At 37.7% G+C, this 14,890-nt stretch overlaps 3 protein-coding genes across 5 annotated transcripts in view; 2 read left to right on the top strand and 1 right to left on the bottom strand.

The window, feature by feature from the left end:
* Positions 1-6,389, bottom strand: part of LOC113771845 (transmembrane 9 superfamily member 3-like) — a 12,649-nt gene extending 6,260 nt beyond the window's left edge. Inside the window, exons 1-2 of the mRNA XM_027316399.1 lie at positions 4,746-6,389; positions 4,665-4,686 (exon numbers count right to left, since the gene is read on the bottom strand). Coding sequence (XP_027172200.1) covers positions 4,665-4,686; positions 4,746-6,389 — 1,666 coding nt within the window. The remainder of the gene's footprint in view (positions 1-4,664; positions 4,687-4,745) is intronic.
* Positions 108-1,292, top strand: LOC113770015. Its single transcript, XM_027314358.1, has 3 exons — positions 108-279; positions 386-712; positions 811-1,292. Exons 1-3 carry the CDS (start codon positions 177-179, stop codon positions 879-881), a joined length of 501 nt encoding a protein of 166 aa, XP_027170159.1. The 5' UTR covers positions 108-176; the 3' UTR covers positions 882-1,292.
* A 5,800-nt stretch (positions 6,390-12,189) lies between the features above and the next one.
* Positions 12,190-13,776, top strand: LOC113769864 (zinc finger BED domain-containing protein DAYSLEEPER-like). 3 transcript variants are annotated; one of them, XM_027314171.1, is made up of 4 exons: positions 12,190-12,470; positions 12,553-12,868; positions 12,983-13,079; positions 13,661-13,776. In XM_027314171.1, coding segments are annotated over exons 1-4 (693 nt in total). In that variant the 5' UTR covers positions 12,190-12,191; the 3' UTR covers positions 13,662-13,776. The 3 variants fall into 3 exon arrangements, with proteins under 3 accessions (XP_027169972.1, XP_027169970.1, XP_027169971.1); XM_027314169.1 differs by having other exon boundaries at positions 12,968-13,079; XM_027314170.1 differs by having other exon boundaries at positions 12,968-13,083.
* The last annotated feature ends 1,114 nt before the right edge of the window (positions 13,777-14,890 follow it).

Here is a 14,890-nt window from a genome sequence, read left to right as displayed (position 1 = left end):
TAGCTAAAATGACCAAGAATCCACTTGTTAAAAATATGTGCAAATGCATGTGTCAAAAAGATGGGGTGCTTTGGTTTTTTTCTTATATAATAGGTAGATATTGACGCAGGCATTTCCAGAACGTTAGAAGGGGGCAAGAACTGCCCGAAGGTTGAAGAAGCTATTGGCAGCAGCAAATGGAGGCAAAGATCAGCAATAAATCATTATTATTCAGACTCTGTTCTCTTCTCATGGCATCCCTATTTGCCGTCTCTGCTTCCTCTCAACTCAATGATCCTGGTCAGTGAAAGTAATAACACTTTCTTTCATTGCCAGATTTTTTCCCCTCCTCTCCAGTTTTGTGTGGTTCCGTTGAATAGGGTTTCCTGTTTGTGGCTTGTTTTAGATTGGTACTTCTGGTTTCCCCTGTACGCATGTGGTTGCATCGTGAATTTGGTCAACGGACTGTCCAAATTCCCCAAGATGAGATTGAGAATAGTGGCTAAATTCTCACTTTCGCTTGGGATTTTCTTATTCATCAAACCGTCCATCGAAGATCTGGGAAATGGAACGGGTGCTGGACTCTGGTCTTTGGACATGCGGGAAAGAGTTGTCCGGGAAAAGCTTGGCAGCGGGCTAGTCGTCGCCTCCATGTTTCTGAACTTGCAACTACCGTCTTCGAGACATCTACCAAAAGGCCAAGAAACAAAAGTTGCAAAACTTACTGAACACGGTAATCGCCAACTAAAGAGTTTCATTTCATTTTACAAGCGCGCCCTCGGTTCTGCTGTTCCATGTTTTAACGAGGTTGTTGATTATCATTCTTAACAGGAATGCTCATACTGGTTGGGATTGGTTATGGTCTGTCCCTTCTGTGCCATCAGAAGGAGATGAAGTTCTAATCGATGGAACCATCAGCTCAGATCCCCCCGTAATTAACCAATCCAATATTTTGTAGGGTATTTTTACACACTGTAAATAACATGATAACTTTTTTATGCTTTGCAACACCACCAAGTGATGGTATGAACTGAAGAATCACTCACTGTTTTCTTCACTCGCTGCAAGCAACGTTCCTTCAAATGTAGACTTTCTCGACTTTCGCATATAGCGTGAAATAGATAATAGACACGAGTAGAATGGTAGCAGCAGTCATCAAATACAGTTGATTCGAAAATTGCCAGTCTGATGTTTTATGGCAAAAAAGCTTTCCAACTTTCTGTGCAGGCTGAGCAAGAGGAAAAGGGCCAGAATAAGTGCTCGAAATTGTCTGCTTTAAATTATCAGGGTAGATAAAATTTGCTATACCAGGAAAAAAAAAAAACAAAAATTCTACAGGTGGGACTTAAGCGACGAGCTCAATGCTTCATGCCCATTTAACAGTTACAGAAAAGCAGCAAGATACAAATCAGAAAATTTGCCTTAGCTTTCGCTCTCTTTGACTTCTCAATTTGAAAAGTCAGAGGCTTCCCACCCGGAAGCGTAAGAACAATTCTGGCGAAAGCATTTAGTATAAACGACCCTGCAATTCGCAGCTCCGCACAGGCAAGGAGACCTTCTCCCGGTAATAATTTATAGGGCGGTTAATCATATGGTCAATTCTTCACCATGGCAATCTGCTCATAAAGTTTAGGAAGAAAGGTTTACAGGAGTCTAACGAGAGGTATAGCATTATTAAGGACGGCGTTGCAGAACTTGTTAAAGAAAAGCCGTGTATCAGCAAAACAACAACATTCGTGAAAATCCCAAAAATGACAAAAATTTAGCGAAAAAAAGAGGTCAGTCCATGAAAAGGGAGTGGTCGGGACCAAACAGTAAAATAATCATGTCATTAAAACGTCCCATTTTCACAGGAAAACTAAGTCCTCCAATTAATATTTTTCCCCTCATTCAAAGAAGTAAACATCTCCATAATAAGTCACACGTGAATGGAACATAATACAGCTATGATGCAAAACATAACTTTGCTTGTCCCAGCCATCCGAAAAACAAAGATAACCATCTTATGAAGAAATCCAAATGGTACTTACATCTCGACTGGCGTAGAGACCAAATGTGTGGCAAGCTGAACAAATCCATGCTTTCTACAATCACTTGGGTGATTTACAAGATTTGGTTGAGCAGCTAAGAGCAACAAGAGATGATCAGTGAGCCAAATGATGGTAAAGCAGGAAACACAACTTAGCCTTAAATAATTAAAAAGATATACAGACTTGTCATGGTAGAGCGAAGATGAACCAATTTTGAGAAAAATCTACAAACAATTTCGACATGTAGAACATTGTATGACAAGCTTAGCTTAGAAACAATGTTAACCAAATTTGTCCTGGAGAGCTTAATGTGAAAATGTTTTTCCCTAGCTCTGAGAATTTTACCTGATGAACACAGCTTTAACTATTGCAGGGGGAGTTGTAGTTTTGGGCACTCCTTGATGCAGAAACGCAGTGGCAAGTCGAAGTCAATGTTAGTCAGCTCTGGTAATCCCCGCAGCTCAATTGTATTCAAACTTGGCAAATTGTACTTCTGCTGTGCTGTGTCTTCCGCCAGAGTGCACAAAGTATCACAATGTTGCACTCTGACAACTGTAAGGTTCTCTGGTAGACACCCTGAAGGCAGAACATGTTCAAGCATGGGGCACCTCCCAACATCCAGAACTTGCAAAGATGGCAGTAGGCACCCGATAGTCTTTAGTTCAGGCAGCTCCCACAGGTGCAGTCTGTGCAAGTTTGGCAACATATGTTTCTTTGAGTTGTTCTCAAAAAGAGATTCCAATTTATCACAAAATTTGACATCAAGAACTTCAAGATTTCGTAGAAAATGTGATTCGAAGAACACAACCGAAAGGCCTGGGCAACAATCTAGATGCAAATATTTCAGATTTTGGAAGCAGTCAGCTTGCAGCAAGCTGACTACATTCTTTAAGCTAAAAGCAGAGGAAATCCACAACATCTCTAACTTTTTACCCAACTCAACAAAATCTCCTGCAGTGTCTTCATGCATCAAAGACTCCATATTTTGGCACCTATCAATCCAACAGCCTCTCATCATTCTGAGATTTTCAGCACCCAGATCAGCTAATGACCTGAAAAACAAATTGTCCTGCAAAAATATGTGCTTGGCATGACTAAGGATATTTTCAATCCCCTTGGGAAAGCTATGTAAACCATGTATCTCCAGTAAGTTTGACTGTTCTTCCAAAGAAGGACAATGCCGGGACTGGAGGTAGATGTCTCTAAAAATATACTCATCCTTGTGAAAATAGAATCCTCCTATCCCACTTTGCAGCTGGATTGGATGAACAAAAAGGTGGAAGTTCTTGATGCTTGCGTCTTCAAAGGGGTGATTTCTTTTTAGAAGCTCCACAAATTCTGCACCACTTAAAGACACTAAAAATCTCTTGCTGTGAGAGACTTCCCCACGCAAAGAAGATATGGCCCATTGATTTTCATTCAGAATCCCCATTGAGCACTCTTTCCTTTTGCTTTCAGATCCTTGAATATTGTGCATATTTGGCAGAGCAAGCTGCACAAGCTGAGTCAAATCTGAGATTCCATATGGAAGATCTCTTATCATCACTCCAGGTAGATCAAGAATCTTGATATCTGCAAGTTCTTTCAAGCTGAAACAATCTTTAAGCAAGAGTTTATGAAGGTTACTAAGACCTTTGAGTCAAGGGAGTTGTTGCAATGATGTTCTGGAGAGATCCAGAACCTCGAGCCTTGTAAACTTTTCCAAGGGTGGAAGAGTCTCTATCTGTCTGCAATTCCTTAAAGAAAGGCGAGTAAGGTTTTGTCACATGACATGGGTGGTAGCTTCTCAAGTAGGGTGTCAGATAAGTCCAGAATTTGAAGTTCACTCACATGCTCCAGAAAATCAGCTATCCTCAATGAACTAAGCCCACACAAGTTGAGCTCCTTGAGGATAGAGAGAGATCTTAATTCTGGAAGTCTTTCAATATTGGTTTCTGAGAGGATAAGTCGCTCAAGGCGGGACAACCCTTCAAAAGTTTCATCTTCCAACATTGTCAAAGCCTTGCATCCAGATAGATCAAGCACCTCCAGTTTGCTTAAAGAATTTAAGGCTGGCAACTTCACCAAGTCTAAACAACATGAAAGTAATAGTTCTTGGAGGCTATGGATACCAGAAAGTGGGGGCAGATCTTTGACTTTTGTTCTTGAAAGGTTGAGCAGTCTTAGGTTTTTGGTTTGTTCAAAAAAATTGGCATCAATTTCGACTAGACTGCTAGCACCTGAAAGATCAAGTACCTCAAGGTTTTCAGGTAATTCTACACAGTTAATTTTCTCTACTTGAGAACAACCTTTCAAATAAATTTCGCAAGCACTAATGTTGGAAGGTAGACAGGATACAGTAGTTCCAGATAGATCCAAGATCTTAAGCCTAGCATTCTTTTTGAATGAGCGGTCTTGGAACTCTTCTATGCCTGCTCCAGAAAGATCAAGAACTTGGAGCTTGCTTAGAGACTTGATACTTGGCAGTCTTGACATTTTTTGACAGCCAATTGCTGAGAGATGCATCAGCTCTGCATTTTCACGAAGAAATGGCAGGGAGATAATTTTGGTATTTGAGAGATCCAGAAATTGAAGCTTCGGCAATGATCTGAAGCTAGCTTCTGGAAAATTTTTAAAGGAGACAGCACCGGAAAGGTCAAGAACCACTAGCTTTCTCCATCTTCTCAAACTCCTTAACCTTTTAATGCTAGAGCATCCTTTTAGGATGAGCTTTTGGAGTTCAGTGAGGTGATAGACCGATATAGGTAAGACTTCTATTGAAAGACCAGCAAGATTGAGGCATTCCAGCTTGGTCAGATGAGTAAAAATGTCATCTGGAAGTCCCGTTAACGACCTAGCATCAGATATTTCAAGAGCTGTTAACATTCTAAGTTCTTTAATGCAGTGAATTTTCTCCAGAAAATCACAGCCCCTCAGCACAAGTACACTGAGCATTTTCATGTCAGACAGAGATTTGGGCAAATATTTTACTCTGGCAGAGAAAAGACCTAGAATTTTCAGCTCCTCATCAGACTCTAAGAAGATCTCTAGGTCTTCCCTGCTGAGACTGTTTCCATCTAGCAAAAGGATAAAGTGTTTCCCAGCTTTCCTCCGTATGCCAGGTGTTTTTATTGCACCATCTTTATGGACAACTCCTCTAATGCCGTGCCACTCATAAGATTTAGCAAACACGTTAGTCAACCCAAGACTATCTGTTCTACCAAATCCAGAATGATGTTTATCTTTCAAATCCAGCATCTGTTTTTCGACACAAAGGTAATTAGCGTCAAGTTCTTTGAGAACTTGAAGATCCATAAGCTCCAAGAGAATCTGATGTCCCTTAGCATAAGCCTCATTAATACAGTTAATAGTTCCAAGATACCCTTCCATTACCCAATAAGCTATCAACTCACTATAATGTATGGCCCCTTCATCACGAAAGAAATGGATGTCCATCCAATTAAAGTCACCCAAAATACCACCTGGAACCTTGTTATATCTGCTGCTGGTTAACAGTATTGCAAGGTTGTTTTTAAAACCTGACAGATCCTCCAGAAGACATTTTAGACCTTGCACTCCAGAATCATGCTGATGGTAACTTAGTAGTTTTGCTATAATAACAACTTCAGCTGGAGTTAATTCCATGTTCCGATTGAGAAAATCTTCCACTAGGCTTCTTGCACCAGTGATCTCAAATACTTTGCTGCCGGCATTTTGCTGCAACAAAGACAATGACTTTTCTGGACTGAGGGGCTTCAAATCCATCACTATCTTACCACCGTCAGTTTTGTGTCTGCCATCCTCATTAAGAGAAGTTATTAACACCTTTAAAGAGTTCCCTGAGAGAAAGTGGAGCAGGCCTGTGATCACGTTATCTTCGATGGACAACTTTTTACCCTCATTATCGAGAATTAGGAGAAGCCTATACGGTGAAAGTCTTGAAAGAATCTTATTTTTCAAGGCTGCCAAATCCATCTCCTCGAAAACGCTATCAACTGCCTCCTCATCATCATCAATTCCCAACTCCCCAACAGTTGAACATATAGACAATTGACAAGCTATGCTGTAATAGAGTGCCCTTTCTATCTGCTTTATGCTCATAGAAACAAAGAGGCTAAAGTCAAAGACATCCTCCTTGAGTGCCAGGGAAGTTACTTTCCTTGCCATCCATGTCTTGCCAATACCTGCTTTCCCAGCAAGGACGATGGTTGAAATATTTTCCTTTTGAAATAGATCAAGTATCTTTTCTTCAAAATTCTCCTCCCTAATCTGGTTCATTTCTGATCCCTGCAAAAGCTCTGGTATCATCAGAATGAATACAGGTTCAAGCAAATGAACAGGAATGTTTGGAATTACAATCAAATAAACTGAAATCAATTGTAGTCCACAACATTTTACCATTAATTCACATTCAAGTTGCAAATATGTTCCTACAAGTTCCAGTTGCTCTAAAGGTGGCTTTCATTTTCAAGCAGAGGTTCCCTAAAAGTTCCACTGGTGCTACGCATTTTGGTGTCTGTGTAACTCCTTTCAATTTTCTCAACTAGCTGTTCCACAGCTAACCCAGACACATTCTTATGGCAACTACTCTTTTATCAAACCTGATGAAGAACATAGTTGAGGTTAGTCACCCAATAAAGTCCATCTGTGTTTCTTCAGGCTGGTAACCTATGTCACCTACTACTGAATTTGTAAAAAACATTGCAAGTGGCTACAGGATAGAGCATTAATCACTTTGACTGACCTCTATAGATACCAACCCCAACAGGAATACAGTGACAATGAATCGAAGGTACTGAAAACCTTACGACCAAAATGTTTCAATACCTCCAACAGGGTCAACTGCATTCTATCTTAACCAAATTACTATATTTCACTGTAAAGTTTGGGACGTGTCCACTTTCATCCTTTTAGCAGTCTCTAGGGATATTCCTCATCTCTTTTTATCACATGAATCTTCAGCCAAGGACCAATAAAATGGCAATCCAATGTGCAAGGCAACCACCACTAAGTTATTCATCTAAATCTTTTTTTATAAGCAGATAAAATCCGGACTGTCGTTGTACATGCAATCTAGAGAGTAAATTAAAGATTAAGAGGGAGAAAAAGAGCATTCAAGAAATCGCTATTTGACTATCTATAATAATATACATCAATGCATGATCATTCCTCTGACTTAAAATACAAAACAAATTAGCCTACAAGGCCAACCAAAGACAGCATTCTTGGTCCTTAATTGTGAAAGTAAGGCTTTTGAATCCTAGGCAAGTCCCTTCATTTCTTTTGGCTGGTTTAGAAAAACATCCTATATAGATCGTTTACTTTTGAAGTAGGCAAATGGCTACCAAGCACCATATTTTCATTCTTTGTGCACTAATCCAAATTTTAAACAAAGACTGAACAGCTTTTTAACATGGGTTATCAAGTATTTAGCGTAAGCAGCAACTTCAAGTATCATCATATGTAAATTAACGAAAACATAAACCAACATTCCACGGTTCTGAATACACTAAAATGAAGAATAACCTGAATGTTCTTAGATAAATTATCGATTAAAAAGGAACAAAAGAGCAAACCTGCAGATTTTGGACCAAAATGGAGAGATGCTATCGCCTATGCAGAGAGCTCAAAGCAGAAAACTTTTTTGTATGTAATATTTGGAACAAGTGTTAGAATTGAAATAACAACAGCCCACTGATCCTTTTCTTTTCTAAATTCTTTATGTTTTCTCTTTTCGGTTTCTTTATGAATTTCCTTTCAAAAGAAAAAGACGACAGGGTGAGAAGATGAAATTGAGCAGGGGAAAAGCAAAAAAGGTACGCGCACTCTAGCCTATGTCTGTTTTTTATTTTCCGAAGCGGAAGAAGAACACACACACACACAAACAATGAACACACGCAGAGGTAACATCGAACACACCGGCCCAAACGAGCAATCTAAGGGGGACCACAAGGAACATCCATCCAGCCAATTGGTGACAGGAGGATGCCCCCATGGACCTTAAATCCAGAGTGAAGACCCCACGATCTTTCGATGTGGGATAAAAACCCATCCCCCTGGCGCAGCTAACCACTCATATGAGGTTGGTATTTTTTTTCCGAGGCGGAAGAAGAACACACACACACACACAAACAATGAACACACGCAGAGGTAACATCGAACACACCGGCCCCAACGAGCAATCTAAGGGGGATCCACAAGGAACATCCATCCAACCAATTGGTGACAAGAGGATGCCCCCATGGACCTTAAACCCAGAGTGAATAGCCTATGTCTGTTTGGGTTAGTTGTTTTTTTGAGATGTTTTTGAAATAATATTTTTTTATTATAAATATTTTTTCTAAAGTTTTTAGAAGTATTTTTGAGATATATTCAGGGATATATTTTGAGGTATTTTGAATATGTTTTCATGAAGTTTTTTAGAGTTGTTTTTGAAATATATTTTAAAATATTTTTAGAGTTTAAAAAATTTTATATTATTTTTTAATCCATCAATGTCACCATCCTCTCTTTACTCCTTTCTCTCTTTCTTCCTCCTTTGCCCTTTTCCCCTTTCCTCTTTCTTCTCCTCTCTTTCTTCCTCCTCTCCTCTTTCTCCATGTCTTTTTTCCTCCCATCTTTCTCCTCCCATTCTTTCGGCCACTCCTCCCTTTCCCTTCCTCTCATTTTTCCCTCTCCTCGATCTAGTCGAGGCCAGATCAAGGCTTGTGGTCACGACATCATGGCCAGATCATAGGAAGGGGAAAGGGAGGGTGGGGTGTGGCAGGAAAGGGGAGGGGAAAGGGGAAGAGAGAAGAAAGATGAGGAAGAAAGAGGAGGGAGAGGAAAGAGGAAAAAGAAGGGGATGGTGACCCAAATTGAATCGATTTTTTCACCTTTTTAATTAGAGAAAATATAGGTTTAACCTTCTCTTTTTCTAAGGTTGTTTATATGGCATTTGTTCTCTCCGCTTGGAGGTAAAGTCTCGTAGCTACAGCTCCTCCCTTTCTTTCCTCTCCTCTTCCCTTCCCCTTCCTTCTTTTTTCTTGCCACGTCTCACACCTCCTTTTTCCTCCCTTTTCTCGATCTGGGCGAGGTCTATGGTCGTGACATCATGGCCAGATCATAGGCAGGAAAAGGAAGGGGTGGGTATGGCAGGAAAAGGAAGAGGAAGAGGAAAGATGAGGAAAGAGGAGGAAGAAAAGGGAGGGAAAGGAAAAAGAAGGAGGAAGGGAATGATGATGGTGGTAGTGGTGGGTGATGGTGATAGATAAAAAAAGAAAATGGTGTAGATTTTATTTTTTATTTTTTATATATTTGGAATTATTTTGATATATTGTATGGATGTGGTGCTTTTGAAATTGTTTTTGTTTATGTTATTGTAATATTATATATGAAAAACTTATTTTTTTTAAAATGAGGAATCCAAACGGAATTAATTGTTCTTAGGTGAAATGTAAGGGACATCATGCCAAAACACTAATACAGCTAGAATTAAATTTTAACTTGTGAAAAATTATCAAACCTGAAAAATCACTAGAGATTTTGATAAAATTAAGGAAAATGAAAGGAATTTTTTGAGCATACAGTAAACTACTTGCGGAAGAGTAAAGCATAATAGAGAAAGAGTGCAAGGAAGGCAGAAGAGGATTCCACGACTCATCCTAGAAGCAAACCCCTTTACTTTAATGTGTCAACCTAGAGGTGGCAATTATACCCAAAACCCAACAACCCACCCAACCCACCCACTAATTTAAGAGGTTGGGTTGGATAAATTGGATGTTGGGTTAATTTTGGGTTGGGTAATTAAAACCCACATGTATTTTGGGCGGTTTGGGTAATTAAGTTGGGTACCCATTACCCAATTAAAAAAAACAAATAAAACAAAAACACCAGTTTCTGGCGAATGAACCTCCACAACCACCAGCTTCGCACCTTTACTCTTTAGCAAATTCACAAGCCTCTCGACAAAGAGTTCTTTCTTTCTTGCTAACAACGATTTCAATCAAAAGAAAGAAATTTTCAATCCTACTTTGGGTTCATTTCTGCTACCCTTTTTGCAGTTCTATCATCCCAAATCCAAGCAGAAGTCACAAAATCTCAGATTAAAGCTGTCGAACCTTAACCCCATTTGCTCCTGTGATGTCCTTGGCTATTGTTCCTACAGGTATAAAGCCTTTATTTGTTTCTCTATATTTTTAGTTTCCCAGTACTATTTTATTTCCTACAGGTATAATCCGAGGTAGCACTTTCACGCTCATATATTTTTGCTCAAGTCTTCATGTTGGATTTGGTCAAGATTTGGTACTTCGTTTATGCATTTTTAGTTTTTTTTTTATGGTTTGTTTAATGGTCTTGAAATTTATTGTAAAGAATTATTTGATTCCACGATAACAATATAAAAATATATTTATGCAGCCAAAAAACCAAGTAACCCGCTCAGTTTGGGATTGAGATATCAATTTTCCATGCTTGTGGGTGGGGGCCTGGTGGGTGTTTGAGTTGGGCTTATGCGAATTTGATTTGATTCTTTATTTCTTAACAAGGGATTTGATTCTTTCTTTACCATACGAATCCCATGTCAATTTTAGTATTGTTTAAGTGACTTATGTAAACTGATAACATTTCATTACCCCATGATCTGCTGGCTTAGAGTAGTTGATGATGATTAGATGGATGAATTTGAACTTTGATGAGTTTGAGTGACTTGCATGTTTTCCGTGCTTAGATTAATAATAGCAGTAATTAGTGCTAGACTTTCTCATGTTCTCCTTGCATGTTGACCCGTGGCTTCAATTTTGAACTTTTCTCAAATCAGTTCATCATATTAAATTACTATGATATAATTAATTATATTTCTAGTGCTTACCTTATTATATATATAACTGCTTGTGTTTGTGATCTGTTGGTTAGGGCTTTAAATAACTAGCTTCCTATCTCATCCTACTGTTTGTAAACTGATGGCAGGATATGTCAGTTGCTTGTGATCTTGATGATGATGTCGATTATTGCAGTCATGGGAGTAATACGGAGACATATAAGAGATCCCATTCAGCAGTTTGGCCTCATTTTCATAGGTTAGAACCTGATGAGCATGGTAGACGGACAGCTATATGCAAAACATGTGGTAAGAAGTACTTAGCAGATAATATGAGTGGCACATCTAATTTATTACGCCATTTGGCAAGTCATGCTCATAATGAGGAGCAACCTACTGGATTAGCTACGGTTGATCATGAGTTATATCGTGATAAGGTGGCTATTGCAATTGTTAAACATAATTACCCTTTCCAATTTGTGGAACACATTGGAATTAGAGAATTGCATTTATTTTTAAATCCTTCTGTGAAAAGCATTTCGCGAAATACAACTAAATCTGATGTGTTCAAGATTTATAGAAGAGAAAAAGAAAAGGTCAAAAAAGAGCTTGAACTTGTACACGGGCGAATTTGTTTGACATCTGATCTATGGTCTTCTATTACTAGTGATGGATACATGTCACTTACAGTACATTATGTTGATCAGAATTGGAATTTACAGAAGAGAATAGTTGTGTTTCGTCATGTACCCCTTCCTCATAATGGTCCAAATTTATCCGAGAAGCTGATTAATTTTCTAAAAGAATGGGGTATTGATAAAAAAATTTTCACCATCACTCTAGATAATGCAAAATACAATGATAGAGTGACTAGATTATTGCAAAATTATTTTTTATTTAATGGTTCTTCTATTTGTGGAAGTGAATTTCTTCATGTTCGTTGTGGTGCACATGTGTTGAATTTAATTGTAAAGGCTGGACTGGATGTGATTGATGACGCAATTTATAAAATTAGAGAAAGTGTAAAGTATGTGAAAGGATCTGAAAGTAGGGTCATAAAGTTTGCCGAATTGGTGAAACAACTGTCATTGGAGACAAATAAGAAATTGCGACAGGATATAGTAACTAGATGGAATTCTACCTATCTGATGCTTGAGAGGGCCTTACTTTTTAGACATGCATTTTCTCGACTTCAAGATGTAGATGATGACTACAAGTTGTGTCCTTTAGAAGAGGAATGGCAGAGGGTCGAAAAGATTGCAGAGTTTTTGAGGCCTTTCTATGATATGACACTTTTGTTCTCGGGAAGTAAATACCCCACAGCTAACTTATACTTTCCCAATGTTTGGAAGATTCAATGTCTCTTAAACAAAGAGGCCAATAGTCCAGATTTTTTTATTAGTGAGATGGCTTCTAATATGAAGACCAAATTTCAAAAGTATTGGGACTGCTATAGTGTTATCTTATCATTTGCCATTATCCTGGATCCTCGTTACAAACTCCAGTTTGTGGAATATTGTTTTTTTGTGTTGGATCCTCAATCACGGGATGAAAAGGTTCTTAGTATTAAACAAAAGTTGTTTCGTTTGTTCGAAGAATACTCTAAGACCAACACTGGTATTACTGCTGCACCAATGGAGAGTACTTTTAATGGTGATAATGGACAAACTAGAGATCTCATGGATGTGAGTAAAATTGATTCTTATGTTTTTGTATTTTGTTTCAATTTATATAACCTTAAACGTTCAATATTTATGATATTTGTAGGGTTTTGATGTGTACCAATCTCAACAAGAGGCAAGTGGTAACAAATCTGAGTTGGAGTTGTATCTTGAGGAGCGACTAGTCGATCGTAAGCAACAACCAGATTTGAATGTTTTGACTTATTGGAAGGAGAGTAGAATTAGATATCCTGAACTTTCACTTATGGCTCGAGATATCTTAAGTATTCCTATTACCACTGTCGCGTCTGAGTCTGCTTTTAGTCATGGTGGGAGAATTCTTGGAAAATTTCGAACTTCTATGTTGCCGGATAATGTGGAGGCACTACTGTGTTCTCGAGATTGGTTGTATAATAGTGAAGGTAAATTAGATATTTTGTTGCATTGACTGTGAATTTTCAGTAGCTTAGGATCTCTTTAATTATTTTCTGCATTGGTTGATTAAATCTGCTAAATTTTAGAGTGTCTTGATAAAGATTTTGAAGTTGAACAAGAAGACGAGGAGCAAGATCTTGGAATTGATATTAGTAGATTAAGTGCTGAACAAGATGCATCTTCAAATGTTGATACTTAGTAAGTATGTCATGTGAACTCGATATTTTAGAATACTTGTTATTGCTTTCTACTGTTATTTTAGTTAGAGTTGTGATTTGTGCTCCTGGTGTATAATGGGTATGGTCATGGAATGTCATGATTTTTCAAGCTTCACTTTTGTTGTCGTAGAATACTTCTTTGTCTTGCCACCAGGTTTGGGTATTATCACTAGTGATTCACTACAAAAGCTGATTCAGAGTGCATGTCTTTTTCCGAGCAATATGTCAGCTTTATTGGCATTTTTTACCTCTGTGATGTTGATTCTTTGACCTGCCAAAAGCATTATTAGTGAAACATGATACAATGATCTAAGATTGGTATTAACAACTAATTTGACTTTCGTAATAGCATGATCTTTGGCTCCACTATGAACTGCTGACTGCGAAGTCTTAAGAATGTGCTACCCTCTGTGGAATAATATCACACGCATTTGTAAGTTTCTGCATATTTGCTATGTTTTCTAGTTATGGTAACATGAGTTGTCTTTAGTGTGTCCAATTCTTCCGTTGCTTCTGCTTATTTGTTGGTTGATAATACTTGCCATCTTATTTTTGCTGCAGATGTTCCAGTATATGTCCATTTGTTATATCACTGGGTTTGAATGCTGCCCAAGTTCCATAAAGCAAATTAGTTTCAGCTTTGAATTCTAGCATTTTTGGGGTGTTCAGTAGTTATTTATCTTTCCTCAATGAGTTGTTGAAGGATTAAAATGTGCTTTATTGGTGACTAGTTGATGGTTGTGTTGTCATTGGACCTGTTCTAATGTTGCGTTAATTTTTTGAAGAATTTTCAAATGAATTGGATAGTGATATTTGAACTAATTGGTTGAGAATTGTATCTCTCTTATCAAGTTTCAATTTAATTGAGTGATTGGATCTTGTTTAATATTGGTATAACATTTTTTCATGCTATATTCAATTTGGACCAAAATTGTTTTAGTGTGTGAAAAAAAAAATTTATATGCAAAAATATATTGAAGAGAATTTATGTATCAAAATCTATTAATTAATATATTGGGTCATATTTGGGTCATGGGTTTGAGATGACCCAATATGACCCAACCCAAAAGTAACCCAATTTAAAGTTGGGCGGGTTGGGTATAACCCATTTAAATAAAAATCCAATATCAACCCGCCCAAAACCGCCCAACCCGCCCAATTGCCAGGTCTATGTCAACCCTTCCAAAACAATCACAGATACGTGAGAAAAGGTCGTTTTTAGCTACAAGTGGTTATTGCTTTTGGTAGTTTAGTTGGTAAATTTTGTAGCATTCATCTTACATGGAACAAAAATCAATCAAAATTCTATCTTACATCGTTGAATTTGGCAAATCCAAATTCTATCTTGATTTATTATTAAGACGTGATTAAAAAAGGGTTGGATTGGATGATAAGATAAAAGGAAGTAAGAGTTTTTGGGTTCAAGTCCTCTTAATCATTACTATATAAAAAGTATGATGAGTTTTGGCAATAGGAAATATAAGTGCAAGTATATTTTGGTCTTAGTTTTTATTATGCCTAAATTACCCTCATGTTTTTTATCTAGGGTTATTGCATTTCAATAATGGCACTAACAAGAAAAATGATAAGTTTCTATAAATTACATCTCAAAAATATTGGTAATTAAAATTAAAACTATCCATTTACAACTATATTCACCAATTATTTTCGTTATCACCATTAATTTTGTGTTAAAATTATCTCCAATTATTATATTATATGTGTGATAATTAAACCTAACTATATTTTATATACAAATTGGTTTAGAAGAAAATCATGATTAATAAGACG

The sequence above is a fragment of the Coffea eugenioides genome, chromosome 5 (genome assembly GCF_003713205.1).
Source record: "Coffea eugenioides isolate CCC68of chromosome 5, Ceug_1.0, whole genome shotgun sequence".
Classification (NCBI taxonomy): domain Eukaryota; kingdom Viridiplantae; phylum Streptophyta; class Magnoliopsida; order Gentianales; family Rubiaceae; genus Coffea; species Coffea eugenioides.
This window is presented reverse-complemented; position numbering and strand designations above follow the sequence as displayed.

Coding starts and splice junctions, on each gene's coding strand:
- LOC113770015 (XM_027314358.1), top strand. CDS start 177: ATGGAGGCAAAGATCAGCAATAAATCATTATTATTCAGACTCTGTTCT. Junction 280..385: donor CTCTCAACTCAATGATCCTG/GTCAGTGAAAGT, acceptor GGCTTGTTTTAG/ATTGGTACTTCTGGTTTCCC. Junction 713..810: donor TGCAAAACTTACTGAACACG/GTAATCGCCAAC, acceptor CATTCTTAACAG/GAATGCTCATACTGGTTGGG.
- LOC113769864 (XM_027314169.1), top strand. CDS start 12,192: ATGGCTTCTAATATGAAGACCAAATTTCAAAAGTATTGGGACTGCTAT. Junction 12,471..12,552: donor AAACTAGAGATCTCATGGAT/GTGAGTAAAATT, acceptor TGATATTTGTAG/GGTTTTGATGTGTACCAATC. Junction 12,869..12,967: donor TTGGTTGTATAATAGTGAAG/GTAAATTAGATA, acceptor GCTAAATTTTAG/AGTGTCTTGATAAAGATTTT.